At 42.9% G+C, this 19,798-nt stretch overlaps 1 protein-coding gene across 1 annotated transcript in view; it reads right to left on the minus strand.

Moving 5' to 3' along the window:
* fndc1 (fibronectin type III domain containing 1) overlaps window positions 1–19,798 on the minus strand; it is a 364,919-nt gene that overhangs the window by 172,958 nt on the left and 172,163 nt on the right. Inside the window, exons 4-6 of the mRNA XM_060831599.1 lie at window positions 14,143–14,316; window positions 13,786–13,878; window positions 12,727–12,850 (exon numbers count right to left, since the gene is read on the minus strand). Coding sequence (XP_060687582.1) covers window positions 12,727–12,850; window positions 13,786–13,878; window positions 14,143–14,316 — 391 coding nt within the window. The remainder of the gene's footprint in view (window positions 1–12,726; window positions 12,851–13,785; window positions 13,879–14,142; window positions 14,317–19,798) is intronic.

Genomic DNA, 19,798 nt, shown 5'->3' on the forward strand with positions numbered 1-19,798 from the left:
GTCTGCACAGGCTTAGAAGACTGAAGGGTCCATTCCTATGCTGTATTGTTTTTTGTTCTTTAATAGTCTGGTTAATGGTTTTGTTAAGGGTACGTCATGTCTGACCAACTTGATGGAATTTTTCTAAGAGTTAACCAGGTATGTCAATGAGGGCAATGCTTTGGATGTAGGCGAAAGTGAGGACTGCAGATGCTGGAAACCAGAGTCTAGGTTAGAGTGGTGCTAGAAAAGCACAGTAGGTCAGGCAGCATCCTAGCAGCAGGAAAATCGACATTTCGGGCAATAGCCCCTCATCAGGAATTCCTGATGAAGGGCTTTTGCTTGAAACGTTGATTTTCCTTGCCCTCGAATGCTGCCTGACCTGCTGTGCTTTTCCAGCACCTCTCTAATCTAGACAATGCTTTGGATGTAGTCTACCTTGACATCATCAAGGCTTTTGCTAAGAGTTAGACCAACAAATCTGGTGAATCATGCGTGTACTGGATTGGATAAAGAGTAAATGACAGGATATGGCAGATACCGACAACTCAAAACACAGAAGCCCTAAAGAAGTACATGAGAGACTGGTAGTGAAGGGTCCATGGGATCCAAGGAAATTTGGCAGGTCGGTTGCAGAATTAGCAAAGTGGCAAGAAGCAGAGGTTGATGGTTGAGGGGCACCTTTGTGATTGGAAGCCCGTGTCTGATGGAAGTTTGTGAGGATCAGTGTTGCAGCCCTTGCTATTTGGTCAATTTAAATGTTTTGAGACTTCACCTGCAAAGTGAAATCTGAGTAATGTTTTGGTCCAGTGACCCTTCTTCAGAATGGATAAAATGGATAAGTGTGAGGTCATGAACTTGAGTAGGCCAAATAAGGCAAGGGAACATATAATGAATGATAAGACCCTGGGAGTACGTGATGAACATCGGAAAGTGTGATCCGAGAAAAGCACAGCTGGTCAGGCAGCATCCGAGCAGAAGAGTTGATGTTTCGAGCATAAGGAATAACTGTTAAAAGATTTGAACACATAATGATATCGGTGTCACAAGAAATATTTCGTATGGGATTTAGCATACAAGGCAAAAAATAATTGGAGCTGAAAATGTGTTGCTGGTTAAAGCACAGCAGGTCAGGCAGCATCCAAGGAACAGGAAATTCGACGTTTCGGGCCAGAGCCCTTCATCAGGAATGAGGAGAGTGTGCCAGGCAGGCTAAGATAAAAGGTAGGGAGGAGGGACTTGGTGGCCCCTCCAACCGCCACCAAGACAGAACCCCACTGGTTCTTACCTACCACCCCACCAACCTCCGTATACAGCGTATCATCCGCCGTCATTTCCGCCACCTCCAAACGGACCCCACCACCAGGGATATATTTCCCTCCCCTCCCCTTTCAGCGTTCCGCAAAGACCACTCCCTTCGCGACTCCCTCGTCAGGTCCACACCCCCCACCAACCCAACCTCCACCTCCGGCACCTTCCCCTGCAACCGCAGGAAATGCAAAACTTGCGCCCACACCTCCTCCCTTACTTCTCTCCAAGGCCCCAAGGGATCCTTCCATATCCGCCACAAATTCACCTGCACCTCCACACACATCATCTATTGCAGCCGCTGCACCCGATGTGGCCTCCTCTATATTGGGGAGACGGGCCGCCTACTTGCAGAACGCTTCAGGGAACAACTCTGGGACGCCCGGACCAACCAACCCAACCACCCCGTGGCTCAACACTTTAACTCTCCCTCCCACTCCACCGAGGACATGCAGGGTCTTGGACTCCTCCATCGCCAGAACATAACAACATGACGGTTGGAGGAAGAGCACCTCATCTTCTGCCTGGGAACCCTCCAACCACAAGGGATGAACTCAGATTTCTCCTGTTTCCTCATTTCCCCTCCCCCCACCTTGTCTCAGTCAATTCCCTCGAACTCAGCACCGCCCTCCTAACCTGCAATCTTCTTCCTGACCTCTCCGCCCCCACACCATCCCGGCCTATCACCCTCACCTTGACCTCCTTCCACCTATCACATCTCCATCGCCCCTCCCCCAAGTCCTTCCTCCCTACCTTTTATCTTAGCCTGCCTGGCACACTCTCCTCATTCCTGATGAAGGGCTCTGGCCCGAAACGTCGAATTTCCTGTTCCTTGGATGCTGCCTAACCTGCTGTGCTTTAACCAGCAACATGTTTTCAGCTCTGATCTCCAGCATCTGCAGACCTCACTTTTTACTAAAAAATAATTGGATACTTTCAAAGTGAGCTTTATATTAGTGTGATCTGGGGAGCAACAACCAAACACGTGTGCATTATTTTCATTAGATTTGGACATAAAATTGAATGAAACAAATGGCTGGACCTGTGTTTATTGGACAATCAGAGAAGACATGATCAGTTCTGATGAATGGTTACTGGACTGGAATATTGCCTCTGATTTCTCTCCGCAGATACTGCCAAACTGCTGAGCTTTTCCAGCAATTTCTATTTTTGATGGTGAAAGTAAACTGAGATTCTCTGAATTCCTGAAATTCTTCTCTCTGTTATTTCATATTTCATACTTCAGAAGCGATTCCTGCACAGGAATTCCTTTAATACTCAAAACTGTGACACTGATTACACTGGAATCTCTAATAATCACAGAAGCTGCTGCAAACACTCAGGAGGTCTGACAGTTTCTGTAGAGATGGGCGGGAGGATTAACATCTCAGGTCTATGAAAGGTTAAATTAAACCCGAGCCTCCAAGTACTCAGAGGTCCTGAGTTTCCTATTCTTACATGACATTAGCACCTTCTGCATTTCATCCCTTTCAAACTCATTCTCAGTTTTTTTGTGTGAAATACTGTTCAATCTCTAATAAAATGTAACAACACATTCACAAAGGTCTGAACACTTTTCTTAATTATATAGAATCAGTTGTTTCCTTTCTCAATCTAAGAGTGCATCAATCTGAGTGTAGAGAGTACAAACAGAGTCTGTTTGCTCACATGAGTTGCTTCATTAACCCTGACAGATTCTGAGCATTTTTGCAATTGGTTGCAATTCTCACTTGTGGCCAGTAGTGATCATTAACCTGTAGAACAGTGAAGTTCCTGGATCAGACAGACGGAGACAACAGACAATAATTATTCCGCTTGCGTTGAATGATGCGAGGTAGGAATAATAAGAGTGAGGACTGGCTGCCAATACATTTCCAGGATGGGAAAGAGATCAGATAATGTCTGAAAGATGATAGGAATAACCATTTCGACAGTGACTGATTAAGCCAGGAGAGTCAGAATGGATTTGTTAAGAATACGGTCAGATTAAATTAAAAAATCCTTGGGCTGAGTAAGACTGGGGAAAGTATAAATAAAAAATTGGTAATCGTCGACTGGCCCCCACCTACCAGCAAGATGTCTCACTGTGGGGGAGCTGGGTGGGCCCAAACAGAATCTCTCCTCCCCCCACCCCACTGCCTCCAATGGAAACCATCATAACCTTTGGAAATGGGACTTCATCCATAGAGTCCACTCTCCCTGGATGTTCTTTTTTCCTAGATAGGACTGGCACCATTTAAGCTTCAAGTCTCTTGGAGTCATAGAGTCGTAGAGATGTACAGCATGGAAACAGACCCTTTGGTCCAACTCGTCCATGCCGACCATATATCCCAACCCAATCTAGTCCCACCTACCAGCACCCGGCCCATATCCCTTCAAACCTTTCCTATTCATATACCCATCCAAATATCTCTTAAATGTTGCAATTGTACCAGCTTCCACCACTTCCTCTGGCAGCTCATGTACCACCCACTGCATGAAAAGGTGGCCCCTTAGGACTCTTTTATATCTTTCCCCTCTCACCCTAAACCTATGCCCTCCAGTTCTGGACTCCCCAACCACAGGGGAAAGACTTTGCCTATTTATCCTATCCATACCCCTCATCATTTTGTAAACCTCTATAAGGTCACCGCTCAGCTTTGATGGTCCAGGGAAAACAGCCCCAGCCTGTTCAGACTCTCCCTATAGCTCAAATCCTCCAACCCTGGCAACATCCTTGTAAATCTTTTCTGAACCCTTTCAAGTTTCACAACATCTTTCCGATTGGAAGGAGACCAGGATTGCACGCAATATTCCAACAGTGGCCTAACCAATGACTTGTACAGCCACAACATGACCTCCCAACTCCTGTACTCAATACTCTGACCAATAAAGGAAAGCATACCAATCGCCTTCTTCACTATCCTATCTACCTGTGACTCCACTTTCATGGAGCTATGAACCTGCACTCCAAGGGCTCTTTGTTCAGCAACACTCCCTAGGACCTTACCATCAAGTGTATACGTCCTGCTAAGATCTGCTTTCCCAAAATGCAGCAACTCTCATTTATCGGAATTAAACTCCATCTGCCAATTCTCAGCCCATTAGCCCATGGTCCAGATCCTGTTGTAATCTGAGGTAACCCTCTTCACTGCCCACTACACCTCCAATTTTGATGTCATCTGCAAACTTACTAACTGTACCTCTCATGCTCGCTTCCAAATCATTTATGTAAATGACAAAAAGTAGAGGACCCAGCACCGATCCTTGTGGCACTCCACTGGTCACAGTCCTCCAGTCTTAAAAACAACCCTCCACCACCACCCTCTGTCTTCTACCTTTGAGCTAGTTCTGTATCCAAATGGCTAGTTCTTCCTGTATTCTATGAGGTCTAACCTTGCTAATCAGTCTCCCATGGGGAATCTTGTCGAATGCCTTACTGAAGTTCATATAGATCACATCTACTGCTCTGCCCTCATCAATCTTCTTTATTACTTCCTCAAAAAGCTCAATCATTTATGAGACATGATTTCCCATGCACAAAGCCATGTTGACTATCCCTAATCAGTCCTTGCCTTTCCAAATACATGTACATCCTGTCCCTCAGGATTCCCTCCAACAACTTGCCCACCACTGAGGTCAGGCTCACCGGTCTATAGTTCCCTGGCTTGTCTTTGCCACCCTTCTTAAACAGTGGCATCACGTTTGCCAACCTCCAGTCTTCCAGCCCCTCACCTGTGACTATCAATGATACAAATATCTCAGCAAGAGGCCCAGCAATCACTTCTCTAGCTTCCCATAGAGTTCTCGGGTACACCTGATCAGGTCCTGAGGATTTATCCACCTTTACCCATTTCAAGACACCCAGCACTTCCTCCTCTGTAATCTGGACATTTTGCAAGATGTCACTATCTATTTCCCTCTAGTCTATATTTTCCATATCCTTTTCCACAGTAAATCTGATGCAAAATATTCATTTAGTATCTCCCCCATTTTCTGTGGCTCCACACAAAAGCCACCTTGCTGGTCTTTGAGGTACGCTATTCCCTAGTTATCCTTTTATCCTTAATGTGTTTGTAAAAACCTTTTGGATTCTCCTTAATTCTATTTGCCAAAGCTATCTCATGTCCCCCTTTTGCCCTCCTGATTTCCCTCTTAAGAATACTCCTACTTTCTTTATACTCTTCTAAGTATTCACTCGATCTATCCTGTCTATACCTTACATTTGCTTCCTTCTTTTTCTTAACCAAACCCTCAATTTCTTTAGTCATCCAGCATTCCCTATCCCTACCAGCCTTCCCTTTCACCCTGACAGGAATATACTTTCTCTGGATTCTTGTTATCTCATTTCTGAAGGCTTCCCATTTTCCCGCTGTGGCATTGGCTTCCTTTCGAAAATTCTTGCCTAATACCGTCAAAATTGGCCTTTCTCCAATTTAGAACTTCAACTTTTAGATCTGGTCTATCCTTTTCCATCACTATTTTAAAACGAATAGAATTATGGTCACTGGCCCCAAAGTGCTCCCCCTTTGACACCTCAGTCACCTGCCCTGCCTTATTTCCCAAGAGTAAATCAAGTTTTGCACCTTCTCTCGTAAATACATCCACATACTGAATCAGAAAATTGTCTTGTACGCACTTAAGAAATTCCTCTCCATCTAAACCTTTAACACAATGCATAAAAGGGATATCGGTGTACATATCCACAGGACCCTTGAGGTTGTGGGACTGTTAGATAAGGTGGTAAAAACAATGACTGCAGATGCTGGAAATCAGATTCTGGATTAGTGGTGTTGGCAGAGCACAGCAGCATCCAAGGAGCAGTGAAATTGACGTTTCGGGCAAAAGCCCCTCATCAGGAATAAGGGTGGTTAAGGCGACATGGGGATACTTGCCTTTACAGCTGAAGCATAGATTTTTCGAGCAGGGAAGTAATGTCAAAACTGTACAAATGTTGGTTCGGCACAACAAGGGTAGTTTGTGTAATCCTGGAATCCACATTTGGGGGGTGGGGGGATGTGTAATTGCAGTGGAGACAGTGCAGAGAAGATTTACCAAGATGTTGCTGGGTCAGTGAACTTTAGTTCCAAAGACAAAATAGAAAGACTGGGGTTGTTTTCCTTGGAGCAGGGAAGACTTAGTGGGGACTTGATTGAGATTTTAAAATTATGAAGGCTTAGACAGGCAGGTGAAGGTTCAATGACTAGCGGAGACAAAGATTTAAGCTAATAGCAAGGGGTTTAGAGGAGATGTGAAGAAAATATGTTTCACCTAAAAAGTGTTAGGAATCTGGAACTCACTGCCTGTAAATGCAGATGCAGAAACCCACATAACATTTAACAAATATTTAGGTATGCATTTGCAACATCAAAGCATAAAAAGTTATGGGCCATTTACTGGAAAATAGGATTGAAATGATTAGGTGCTTGTTTTTGACCAGAGGAGACTCAATGGACTGAAGGGCCTTTTTCTGTGCTGTAGACATCTATCATTCTATGGCAATTCACAAAAATACCAATTCAAGATACAGATTTTTAATGCTGATATGATGTAAAATATATAGGGTCCTAAAGGCTGGCTGATCATTTGAAATGGTTGTTTTGTTTCTTTGTTTTCCCTTTGTTTCTTTTATTTTTCTCTCTTTTGCTTCCGAACTTAGAGTTGAAGTTGAGAATTGAATCTTGAACTAGGTACACCATTTTGTTTGAAAAATGAGAAGAAAACTATTGTGAACTGATCCAGAAAGATAATTACAGTTCTAAAGACAAAGTAGACATTTCAGTGCTGAGATGTTATGCTCAGCGACTGGCCGTGGGTTGGATGTTGAATTAGTCAATTAAGGGAGGACCAGGGCTGGCTAGCCAGCAACATGGAATGTTGAAAAAGAAAGAGAAATCAAAGGATGAACTACCTCAAGACATGCTGGAAACATTTCCTCTGCCCCGTGGTAACTGCATGCCATGACAAAAACGCAATGTACAGAGCTTGCTTTCGATGTATGGTATCAGGAACATGAATGGCATGAGCCACCCAGTGTAGCTGACTCACCCCAACCAGTACCTCTATACTGTGATGCTGTAAATAAGAAATAAAAACAGAAATTGCTGGAAAAGCCCAGCTGGTCTGGCAGCATCTGTGAAGAGAAGCATTTTGGGTCCGGTAACCTTTCCTCAGAACTGATGGTAGCTAGGAAAGTGTTAGTTTTTATGTAGAAGATATGTTGGTGGGGGGAGGAAGGAATAAATGATAGGTGGGTATAGAGCCCAAAGGGAGAGAGGAACAGTTGGATAGACAAGGGAGTGGAAAATGATCTAGCTAGGAGGATGAATAGGTGTTAATGGATACTGTTAGTAGCTAATAGTGGTTGTGTGTAATAGTTAGCGGTTGTATGTAGATGAGATTAGATTAGATAACTTACAGTGTGGAAACAGGCCCTTCAGCCCAACAAGTCCACACTGACCTTCTGAAGAGTAACCCACACCCCTACATTTACCCCTTTACCTGATACTACGGGCAATTTAGCATGGCCAATTCACTTAACCTGCACATTTTTGGACTGTGGGAGGAAACCGAGCACCCAGAGGAAACCCACACAGACACGGGGAGAATGTGCAAACTCCACACAGACAGTTGCCTGAGGCCGGAATTGAACCCGGATCTCTGGTGCTGTGAGGCAGCAGTGCAAACCACTGTGCCAATGTGCCGCCGTAATAGCAGACTATGTGATACAAAGGTCTGGTGTGTGGAGGTAGGGACCAAGACATAAGGAGAGTTCAAGCCCTAAAGTTATTGAATTCGATATAGAGTCCAGAGGGCTGCAGGCTCCCCAGCAGAAAGTGAGGTGCTGCTCTTCTAGCTAATGCTGAGCTTTGCTGGAGCACTGCATCAAACTTGGGACAGGGAAGAGGGTGGAAGGCAACTGGAAGCACTGGATCATTTTTGCAGGCAGAACATAGGAGTTCTGAGAAGCATTCATCCACTCTATGCTTTGTTTCCCCAGTGTACAGGAGACCACATTGTGAGCAGTGAATGCAGTAGACTAGATTGCTTAAAGTGCAGGTAAAACGATACTTCACCTGGAAGATATGTGTGGGCCCTCGGATATTGAGGGAGGGAGGATGTAAATGAGCAGGTGTTACAGATTGCAGAGGACATTCCCTAGGCATCATCACTTAAGCCTACCTGTCCCTTTCCCACCAATATTCTAGTGTTACAATTGATCCTGAGACTTAAACTGACCAGCCACAATAATACTTTGACAGAGTAGAATCATCAAGTCATAGAATCATACAGGCCAGAAACAGATCTTTTGATCCAATTCTTCCATGCCAACTAGGTAACCAAACTGAAGTAGTTGCTTTTGCTTGAATTTGGTTCATATCCTTTGAAACCTTTTCTATTCGTGTACCTGCCCATATGTCTTTTAAATGTTCTAATTGTACCTGCTTCTACCGCTTCCTCTGGTAGTTCATTCAATGACCTCTAGGTTTAGCTTCCCCTACCTTTGGAAAAGATATTGGCTCTTTTCTATTCATATCCCTGTCCAAATACCTTTTCAATGTTATGACTGTACCTGCATAGAGTCGTAGAGATGTACAGCACGGAAACTGAACCTTCGGTCCAACTCATCCATGGCGACCGGATATCCCAACCCAATCTAGCCCCACCTGCCAGCACCCAGCCTATATCCCCCCAAATCCTTCCTATTCATATACCCATCCAGATGCCTTTAAAATGTTGCAATTGTACCAGCTTCCACCATTTCCTCTAGCAACTCATTCCATACATGTACCACTCTCTGAGTGAAAAAGTTGCCCCTTAGGTCTCTTTTATATCTTTCCCCTCTCACCCTAAACCTATGCCCTCCAGTTCTGGACTCCCCAACCCCAGGGGAAAGACTTTGCCTATTTATCCTATCCATACCCCTCATAATTTTGTAAACCTCTATAAGGTCACCGCTCAGCTTCGACGCTCCAGGGAAAACAGCCCCAGCCTGTTCAGACTCTCCCTATACCTCAAATCCTCCAACCCTGGCAACATCCTTGTAAAGCTTTTCTGAACCCTTTCAAGTTTCACACCATCTTTCGGATAGTAAGGAATCCAGAATTGCACACAGTTCCAAAAGTGGCCTAATCAATGTCCTGTATAGCCGCAACATGACCTCCAACTTCTGTACTCAGTACTCTGACCAATAAAGGAAAGCATACCAAATTCACTATCCTATCTACTTGCGACTCTACTTTCAAGGAGCTATGAACCTGCACTCCAAGGCCTCTTTGTTCAGCAATACTCCCTAGGACCTTACCATTAAGTGTATAAGTCCTGCTAAGATTTGCTTTCCCAAAATGCAGCATCTCACATTTATCAAGATTGAACTCTATCTGTCACTTCTCAGCCCATTGGCCCATCTGATCAATATCCCATTGCAATATAAGATGACCTTCTTTGCTGTCCACTACACCTCCAATTTTGGTGTCATCTGCAAACTTACTAACTATAGCTCTTCTGCTGACATCCAAACCGTTTATATAAATGATGAAAAGTACGGGACCCAGCACTGATCCTTGTGGCACTCCACTGGTCACAAGCCTCCAGTCTGAAAAACAACCCTCCACCACCACCCTCTGTCTTCTACCTTTGAGCCAGTTCTATATCCAAATGGCTAGTTCTCCCTGTATTCCGTGGTCATATAACCTTGCTCACCATGATCATATAACCTTCCCATGAGGCACCTTGTCGAACGCCTTACTGAAGTCCATGTATATCACACCTACCACTCTGCTCTCATCAATCCTCTTTGTTACTTCTTCAAAAAACTCAATCAAGTTTGTGAGATATGATTTCCCACACACAAAGCCATGTTGGCTATCCCTAATCAGTCCTTGCCTTTCCAAATACATGTACACCCTGTACCTCAGGATTCCCTCCAACAACTTGCCCACCACCAACGTTAGGCTCACTGGTCTATAGTTCCCTGGCTTGTCCTTACCACTTTTCTTAAACAGTGGCACCACATTATCCAACCTCCAGTTTTCCAGCACCTCACCTGTGACTATCGATGATCCAAATATCTCAGTAAGAGGCCCACTTCCCTAGCTTCCCATATAGTTCTCAGCTACACCTGATCTGGTCCTGGGGAATTATCCACTTTTATGCGTTTCAAGACATCCAGCACTTCCTCCTCTGTAATATGGACATTTTTCAAGATGTCACCATCTAGTTTTCTACATTCTATATCTTCCATGTCCTTTTCCACAGTAAACACTGATGCAAAATACTCGTTTAGTATCTGCTCTATCCCCTGTGGCTCCACAAAAAAGCTGCTTTACTGGTCTTTGAGCGGCCCTATTCTTTCCCTAGTTACCCTTTTATCCTTAATGTATTTGTAAAATCCCTTTGGATTCTCCTTAACTGTATTTGCCAAAACTATCTCATGTCCCCTTTTTGCCCTCCTGATTTCTCTCTTAAGTATACCCCTACTGTCTTTATACTCTTCTCAGGATTCACTTGATATATCCTGCCTATACCTGACATATGCATGCTTCTTTTATCTAACATTTTGTCTCACAGTTCATTCTGCATTCAAACCACTGTGTGTGAAAGAAATTGCCATCAGGTCCCTTACAAACCTTTCTCTTCTCACCTGAAAAATATGCCCCTTAGCTTTGAACATAGGAAAATACCTTTGCTATTCACTTTGTCTATGCCCCTTATGACTTTATAAACCTCTGTAAAGTCACCCTTCAGCCTTGGACTAACTGCAAAAAAAGATCCAGCTTATCCAACCTCTCCTTATAATTGAAACCCTCTCAGCAACATCCCTGCAAATGTTTTTCTGCAAATGTTTCTAGTTTAATAATATCCTTTCTACAACAATGCAACCAGAATTGTATGCAATACTCTTAAACTTGTTTCACCAATTTCTTGTACAGCCGCAACATGATGTCCTAAATGCTATACTTTATGCTCTGACCAATGAAGGCAAGCATGTTAAATGCCTACTTCACCATCCTGTCTACATGCGATACTGCTTTCAAGAATGATAAACCTGCATCCCTTAATCCCTCTGTTCAACAACACTCTCCAGGGCTCTACCATTGACTTATTTCTGTAAATATTCAGACAACTTTTATCACAGAGATAACAATGCAACTGAAGCGTCTTGAATAGGCAGTTCTAATGAAAGAAATATGTCTGACGACATTATTTCACCTCTGTCGGCTTATGCAGTTTTTAATTCTTGAAATTTAATGCACTTCCCATTACCTCACTGTGGCATTAGAAAGTCTTGATATTTCTTTTGCAAACAGCAAAAAATGGCTTAATTTTTCTGTACTGCCTTTTCTACTTCTGCTGCTTCATGACACCGCAGTAATGGATCAGAGGCAGTATATGTACATGTCTCATTGAGAAGTGTACTTTACCCAATCTCAGTGAAACAGTAAAAATCAGTGCTATTTTGGAAAACCTTCAGCTGTCTCTACTTGCAACATAAACATCACAGAGAGGCACTCCAGGCTCCAGTTAGTTTCTTTTGTTAAACAAAAGATCATTGCATTCTCCAATTAATCTGTGAATCACACATGGAACTGCTTTTGCGCTTGCAGGATTCAAGATAGGCTGACTAGCAGAGGATTAATGAGAAATCAGAACTGGCTGAGATAAAGGATATGGACAGCAGAGATTTATAGTTACTAAAAAATATCACATGTAAGGTAGTCGCATGGTATGTAACTAGACTAGTGATCTAGTGGCCTGCACTATAATAGGCAAATATGAGTTCAAATTCCACCAAAGCAGTTTGACAACTTGAATTCAATTTGATAAATTGAAACTGAATGTAATGAACAAAGATGAAATTCGTAAAAGAGAAATCAAAGGTGAAAGAAAACACCAACTTGTTCACAAGTATCTTTTAGGAATGAACTCAGCTTTTCTTTTTTAGACTGCTCCAATCCCACAACAGATTTGACTGCCATCTGCCCTTTAAGTTTTTCAGCCAACCGCTTCACCTCATGAATGCTGTTTTTTTTAAACCAGCATTTGAATAGCTGGGAGGTGATGAATACACAGATGAGGGTTTCAGGAACATGTGAACTCAGGCAGTTGCAGAAGATGGTGAAATAGAAGAGGGTAAAACTGAAAAGGTGCAAGGATTTCTCAAGGTCAGAGCTCAGCTTCAGGTCAAGTAGGCTTTGAACAAACTGATGTGGGACTACTGGAATTTGTCTTTGAACATATCTTTCAATCATCCTGATTGATGGACACACACACACACACACACACAAAATGGTAACTGAAGTTTCTTTTCTAATTGGCTTTGGAAAAACGGCTGTATTTTGTGCAGTATACAGTTTATTGCCAGATGCTGATTCCTTGCACATAGCTCAAGAAAGGCAGCCAAATAGGAAACAAGCATGATTCACAGTACAGACTGCAATTTATTGTTGAAGTGCATACCTTTCTGAACCAGCATCATGATTCTTATTCCTCGGAAGAGCAGGATCAACCCAAATAACAAGCACAGACTGTGGACTCATAACTCGAACTGTTATGTCTCTGGGTTCATACAATTCACTATCCTCTAAAACAATAAGAGAGACGAACATCCAAAATTAACAATTGTTGTAGCAAAAGTATTTTTAAAAATTTTGAGACTGGAGTTAGAATTTCAACATCAAAATATATGTAAAGAGGAGAATAAGTATTTAAGTCCTGAAAAAGTTCCAGAATCACAAATAAAATTGGGAATACTTCTCGAACCTCTTCCACCAAGTCTCAATCAACAGATATACATATTCATGACATAAACACAGATGTCAGTGCACCCAACGAACAGCTGTCTCTGGACTTTCCACATATTAAAGGCTAAGGCTGGAAAATCAGCTACAGGGAGTCATCCTCAGTCCAGTGATGGTCAATGCAAACATCAACAGCATCTTGTCTGTTGAGTAGGTACTTTACAACATTTGATCTTTGAGTTAACTTGCTAAATTTAACAACTTCAGATCACAACACCCACTTGCAATTTTGCAGGCCATTAGGTGCTAATATTAGTTCTACTGTTCCACTGAAACCTCCTCGAGACCCATTTTCTTTTTACCATCCTTCTACCACCGACCCCAAACCCATTACCATAACTCAGATTTCCTAGAAAACTCAAATTGCAATTGCTCCAGCTCTGATTGTACATCATTTATTTGAAACATTGACATTGTTTCTCTCTGAAGATTGATTGCTCTGCCTCAATTAACCTATCCTGTCCAGTGGATGGCATCAACACCGTGCACAGGAATTTGCTACAAATTCAAATTTCACTATGAAAAGATTTTATGCTCTAAGCATTCTTAATTTGAAATTCATTTTTATGTAATTTACCTTGCATATTATATCATTTACTTATCAATAAATTTATGATCACTTTTAGAGTTATGTATTTATATCCAATATATAACCAGTGCGGGAAGTGTCAAGCTTCTGATGCTAACTTGTTTTAGAAGGTATTCTGACAAAGCCCACCTTTATGTTTTGTCGGGTTTGTTCTGTAAATAGATTCCCTCTGCCCTAGGATATTCCTTGTCCGAGGAGACATCCCAAACATTGATTCAGGAACTGTGAAAAGATAAGCATGAAAATACAAGAAAAGAAAGTTCCAAAGCAATCATTCCATTCTTCAGTGTCTTCTGATTATGACAGATCTACTTGTAAAATTGAGAAACCTTAATTGATTACTGCACACATTCACTTTTACAACTCTATGATTGAATTTTTATACCAAAATGTAAAATTGAATTGCCTCAACAATTGCAATATTTCTATAATATCTTCAAAACAATTTCAGTATTGATATATTGGTACAGTAGGTAAAGGGCCTACCAAGTTTTTGTACTTTATGTCGTCTTTGTTCTTTTGGATGCGGTGCATACTTTCTTCTCCTGCCAAGTAGGTAGCTTCTAGCTTGAGGGGCACGAGGTGATCTCAGTCTTGGTGAAACTGTATCATTAGAGGGTCTCATCTGTCGATGATGATGTCCCTCTGATACTCTCGCCTCTGAAGTAAAAGACATGCCTAGAATTAATTACCTTCTAGTGCGTACTTAAGTCTGCAATTATAAACTTGGATCAATATAGCTGTTTTCAATTCATACGCTGCCCTGTGTTGCTTCACAAAGATAAGGAAAAGAATGCCTGCCAAAGGAGAAGATACAAATAAAAGGAAAACAGATGAATTTTGAAACTGTCTAAAAGGGGAAGGAACTTAAGAGATATTCAGAAATAGAATACTGAAGGAAAGGGCAAGGTAGCTGCTGGGGTAGGATGATACACCCAAGATTAGAGTAAGGAAAATTGACTTTGGGGTAGGCTAAAGGGCTGGAGGAAAAGGTAAGGGTAAGATTGTGAAGAATTTCAATACCAGATAAGATTTTATATTTTGCATTTTCAGCGGCCCACAGATCAAAGTATGTCAGTGAGGATAATGCAATGTGAGCAGGGCTCACTGAGGAACAGAGTACAAGACACATTGTTTTGTATTGGCAACATTTACTAGAGTCTAGATTAGAGTGGTGCTGGAAAAGCACAGCAGTTCAGGCAGCATCCGAAGAGCAGGAAAATCGACATTTCGGGCAAAATCCCTTCATCAGGAATAGAGGCAGGGTGCCTGCAGAGTGGAGAGATAAATGAGGGGGAGGTGGGGCTGGGGAAAAGGTAGCAAAGAATACAATAGGTAATGGGGGTGGAGATGAAAGTGATAAGAGTGGAGTAGACAGATGAAGATAGGCAAATAGGACAATTCATGCGGGCGGTGCTCAGCTGGAAGGTTGGAGCTGGGGTGAGGTGGGAGAAGGGAAATGAGAAAACTGGTGAAATCCACGTTGATGCCATGGGGTTGAAGTGTTCCGAGGCAGAAGATGAGGCGTTCTCCCTGCAGACATCGGGTGGTGAGGGAGCGGCAATGGAGGAGACCCTGAACCTGCATGTCCTCAGCAGAGTAGGAGGGGGAGTTGAAATTTTGGGCCACAGGGCAGTGGGGTTGATTGGTGTGGGTGTTCCGGAGATGTTCCCTAAAGCGCTCTGCTAAGAGGTGTCCAGTCTCCCCAATGTAGAGGAGACCACATCGGGAGCAACGAATACAATAAATGATATTGGTGGATGAGCAGGTAAAACTTTGATGGATGTGGAAGGCTCCTTTGGGGCCTTGGGTGGAGGTGAGGGAGATGGTTTGGGCGCAGGTTTGCAATTCCTGAGGTGGCAGGGGAGGGTGCCAGGGAGGGTGGGTTGTTGGAGGGCTGAAGACATTTCTCCCCATTTCAGTTCTAAAGATTTGGGAGGTGCTGGTGTTGGACTGGGCGGTACAAAGTTAAAAATCAGACAACACCAGGTTATAGTCCAACAGGTTTATTTGGAAGCACACTAGCTTTCAGAGCATTGTCCCTTCATCAGGTGGTTGTGGAGTATAAGATTGTTAAGACACAGAATTTATTGCAAAAGTTTACATGTGATACAACTGAAACTATATATTGAAAAAGACCTGGATTGTTTGTTAAATCTCTCATCTTTTAGAATGAACATGTTGATTTCATATGTAAATTGCAGAATGTTTTTAAAGTTACATCCCCAAGTGAACTTTAACAATTGGTGTCATGTTGGCCGAGATAATGCATTTAAGGTGTGAAGTGCCCTGTGTGACTTAACAAACAATTCCATCCAAATTTTGTATCATCTGCAAACATGGAAATATTAAATTTGATCTTAACACTTAAATCATTTACCTAGATTGTGAACAGTAGGGCCCCAAGCACTGATCTTTATGGTAAAGTACAACATTAGTGCTAGTCTGCCAAATTGAGAATTACCTTTTTATTCTTACTGTTTTCTCTGTTATTCAAGCCATACCAATCTATTACCATATATCCCACGATTTTGTTTATTAACCCCCATGCAAAAGTTTATTGAAAACCTGCTGAAAATTCAAATATACTACATCCACTATTATTCTCTTAGTTACTCTACTAGATACATCCTTAAAGAAACTCCAACAGACTGTCAAACTTGTTTGGCAGAATCCACTTTTGGGTAAATCCAAGTTGTATGAAGTTTGTTTGGAGAGTTTTTCACCATGTGGCATAGCAAAATGCCTTGCCATAACATACCAAGTTTGCCTCGTTAACTATCTACCCTGTCTACGAAATCTCACTCATCTAATTCTAGCCTCATTCCAGAGATGCTGCTCTGGGAACAACACACCACTCGGAGGAGATAATCTGCTGAAAGACTGACATCCCTTGCATCCACAACTTCTTTAAAAGGCTGCTGTGGAATTAGGCAAGCAATAGCATTCTGCCATTGCCCTTCACTTGTCATATAATGGCACAAAAGGCACTAAGCCATATAGCCTATGGACATATTTTTGCACAGAAAACCCATTCTCTCACTGTAGTCGCTGTTTAACCACCAGGCTACAATTTATCTCGTCCTTAGATAGTTCCCATCTAAACAGTAAATCACCATGTCTCTGTCCTCACTGCCCATTGGAGCTCTTGTCAGTATCCAGTGGAGGAATGACAGTGGCAAGCAACTGGACAATTCCAAATATGAATTTATTTACATCCAGCAAAAGCAAACACAAGCAAAACAAGTAGTTTCACAGTTCACAAACATTTGATGATCCAGGACTGTCTTCTACACCTGGATCTCTTCTACTGGAATTGGATGCCAATCAGGTCCTGTCTGGTTCGCAGTGCCCAATCTGAACTGTATCATGCACAAGGAGGGCATCCCCTTTCTCAATTCGTTGCCCTCATCTTTAAACAACTATCCCGCTCTTCCAGTTCCTCAGCATCTACCACATTGTTTCAATGCCTGTACCATTTGTGTAGACTACAGGATGCCAGGATAATGCAGTACACACCATTTGGACTCTACCAGAGAGTGCCCCCAAGCAGTAAAATCACATTTTCAGCTGCCCTATTGTCTGCTCAACTATAGCCCTGATCACAACATGTAATTTCAGAATTCAAGGGGAAAGGAGGACGATCACAGGCAAATTTCGATGTGGTGGGTCTCCATATGGGAAGAATGTGCACCAGCTAGAAGATGTCATACTCACCAAGTGAGCAATACGGTACATTAAAAAAGATGTGCTTGCTGTGCTGTGTTCTTTCTTATCCCACGTCCACAGTCAGTTATTCGTATTACTGTTTTATCCATTACAGTGCCTTGTCATAGGATCCCTACAGTGTGGAAACAGGCCATTTGGCCCAACAAGTCCACACCAACCCTCTGAAGTGTATCCCACCCAGACCCATTCCCCTACCCTATTACCCAACACTTCCCCTGACTAATGCCCCTAACCTACACATCCCTGAATACTACCGGCAACTTAGCACGGCCAACTCACCTAATGTGCGCATCTTTGGACTGTGGGAGGAAACCGGAGCACCTGGACGAAACTTCATATATTTGTTTCTCAAATGTTGTGATGTCTAGCAGATGACAATATCATGCTTTTGCTCATCAAAGTGATACTGACTGTACTCACCCTGAAGATTGTCCCATCCACTTTCCAGTTGCATTTGACATCTAGAGAAAGGCAAATAGTGGCTGGAACACTGATATCAGGCTCCACCTGATACCCTCCCACAGACTCCATACCACCTTTGAATTTGGTCTACCATGACAGCCCATTTTTACCCATTCTTCCCATATGGAGACACACCGAAATTCACCTTGATCGTCCTCCTTTCCCCTTGACCTCTGAAATTACATGTTAATGATACCCACCCTAGTCCTTTACATTCCTCCTGTGGGGTTTACAGTAGTGGTCACTGCCAATACCCCCCTTCCCACAGCTTACCAGATGCTCCAATGCTTGCCTCCCAAATACCTGGAGTACCCAACTCCATCATGTACTTATCCCCATCTCTGCATCTGCCTACACGTTCCCAACCCCAATTGATTTTCCCAATCCTATGAGCCCCTACTTTCCTTTGGAATTCCCTCAAAGATCAATGCATGGACTTCCCAGGACTGAATTTGTCTCAAAGCTCTGACTTCAACAAGCATCACAAACAAGACTGACCAGACCCTGACTGTTGTCTTTGCAGCTCCCAGATGAGCAGTACATAATTCTCCTGATTGTTTGTCCTGGTCCTTCAGGACTGACCATTAAGCACTCCTCGGACTGCAGTTGCACATATCCCCAGACTAGCAGCAACCCAAATGTACACCTGACTGTGGTGCAGCCCCTGGAGTGCATGCAGACCATGACTTGACTGACAGTACCAGGAACCGAATGACAGTAGCTGACCCTTGACTGGACTGAGGACTAGCCCCCAATTATTTTCTGACATTGACATTTTGATGAATAAAATTCCAGTACAGTGCATTTATCAAGCAGGCAGCTGGCATAGCTGTGGGTGCTAGAATGATGTCTCTGTGTATCGTACAGCAAGATGTCACTCTAGCCCAGACAAATTGCTACTAACAAGTATGACAGCCTGTGTGTCTGCACAAGAGACTACATCAATACAGCAGTTCTGATAGCCTATAGATACTGGCTAAAGCATCAGGGTGAATAGATACTTTCTACATTAGACCCAGGGGCCACGAGCTAGTAAGCACATCACTGACACATCTCTGCAGAAGATCAAGCACCTGACTGAGTGTGTTTGAACTTTGGGATGAGAATTGGACCAGCTCCTTGGCTGACTGAATCCCCTCCTCATCCTAGTAAATGTGCATTCTTTCTGACTTCCACATTTTGCCATTTTCATCCATCACATGCAGTGCATTTACCACATAAGCTGTGGGCACATGCTACAGCTCAGACACTGACAGTTACTTTTTAGTGATCCCCAGTGCCACCAGCTGCCTGACTGTCATTCAGCACTGAAGAGCAGACTAAAATGTAATCATTGCTGCCTACAAAGCAGGTTCACTTCAAAAGCTGCTGAACTTCATGTCAGTGATAAATATCCTGCATAAATAAAGGTGATGACTAGTTGTCTCTGTGCAAAATGACTTGTCACAGGCATTCAAGTGCTGGCTCTTTAGGGTACTTTAGGGTACACTTGATACCCTAAAGTCAGAGCTGAATTTGGCCAAGACCGAGAGGCTGGTGCTTTGCCAATATTGAGTCACACAATTGAGGGGTGTGGGGAAAGTGTGCACAGTGATGCGAGTTGACCAGCATGGCAATTACACAAGCTGTAATGTGCATTGACAAAACAAGTTGCTTATTATTCGCAATGCTTTACCAATCAAGTTTTTTTTTCCCACTGAGCTTCTCGATTGTAAAAAGGAAAATTGAGAGTACTCTGTTAATAAAGGAAGTTGGGCTATTAATAAAATACAATAGAAACTTTCCATATAAACATGTTGGCAAGGTTCTGAATGTACCATCTTTGGTGTGCGAACTTAACTGGGAGAGTTTTTATCAACATAGAATATATTTTTTGGAGTCTCATCCTACCAATCACTTCACTCATCATTATTCTTGCCACCTCAGAGAAGAGAAAATTCCACTGCATGAC

This window comes from Hemiscyllium ocellatum, chromosome 10 (genome assembly GCF_020745735.1).
Source record: "Hemiscyllium ocellatum isolate sHemOce1 chromosome 10, sHemOce1.pat.X.cur, whole genome shotgun sequence".
In the NCBI taxonomy this organism is placed as follows: Eukaryota; Metazoa; Chordata; class Chondrichthyes; order Orectolobiformes; family Hemiscylliidae; genus Hemiscyllium; species Hemiscyllium ocellatum.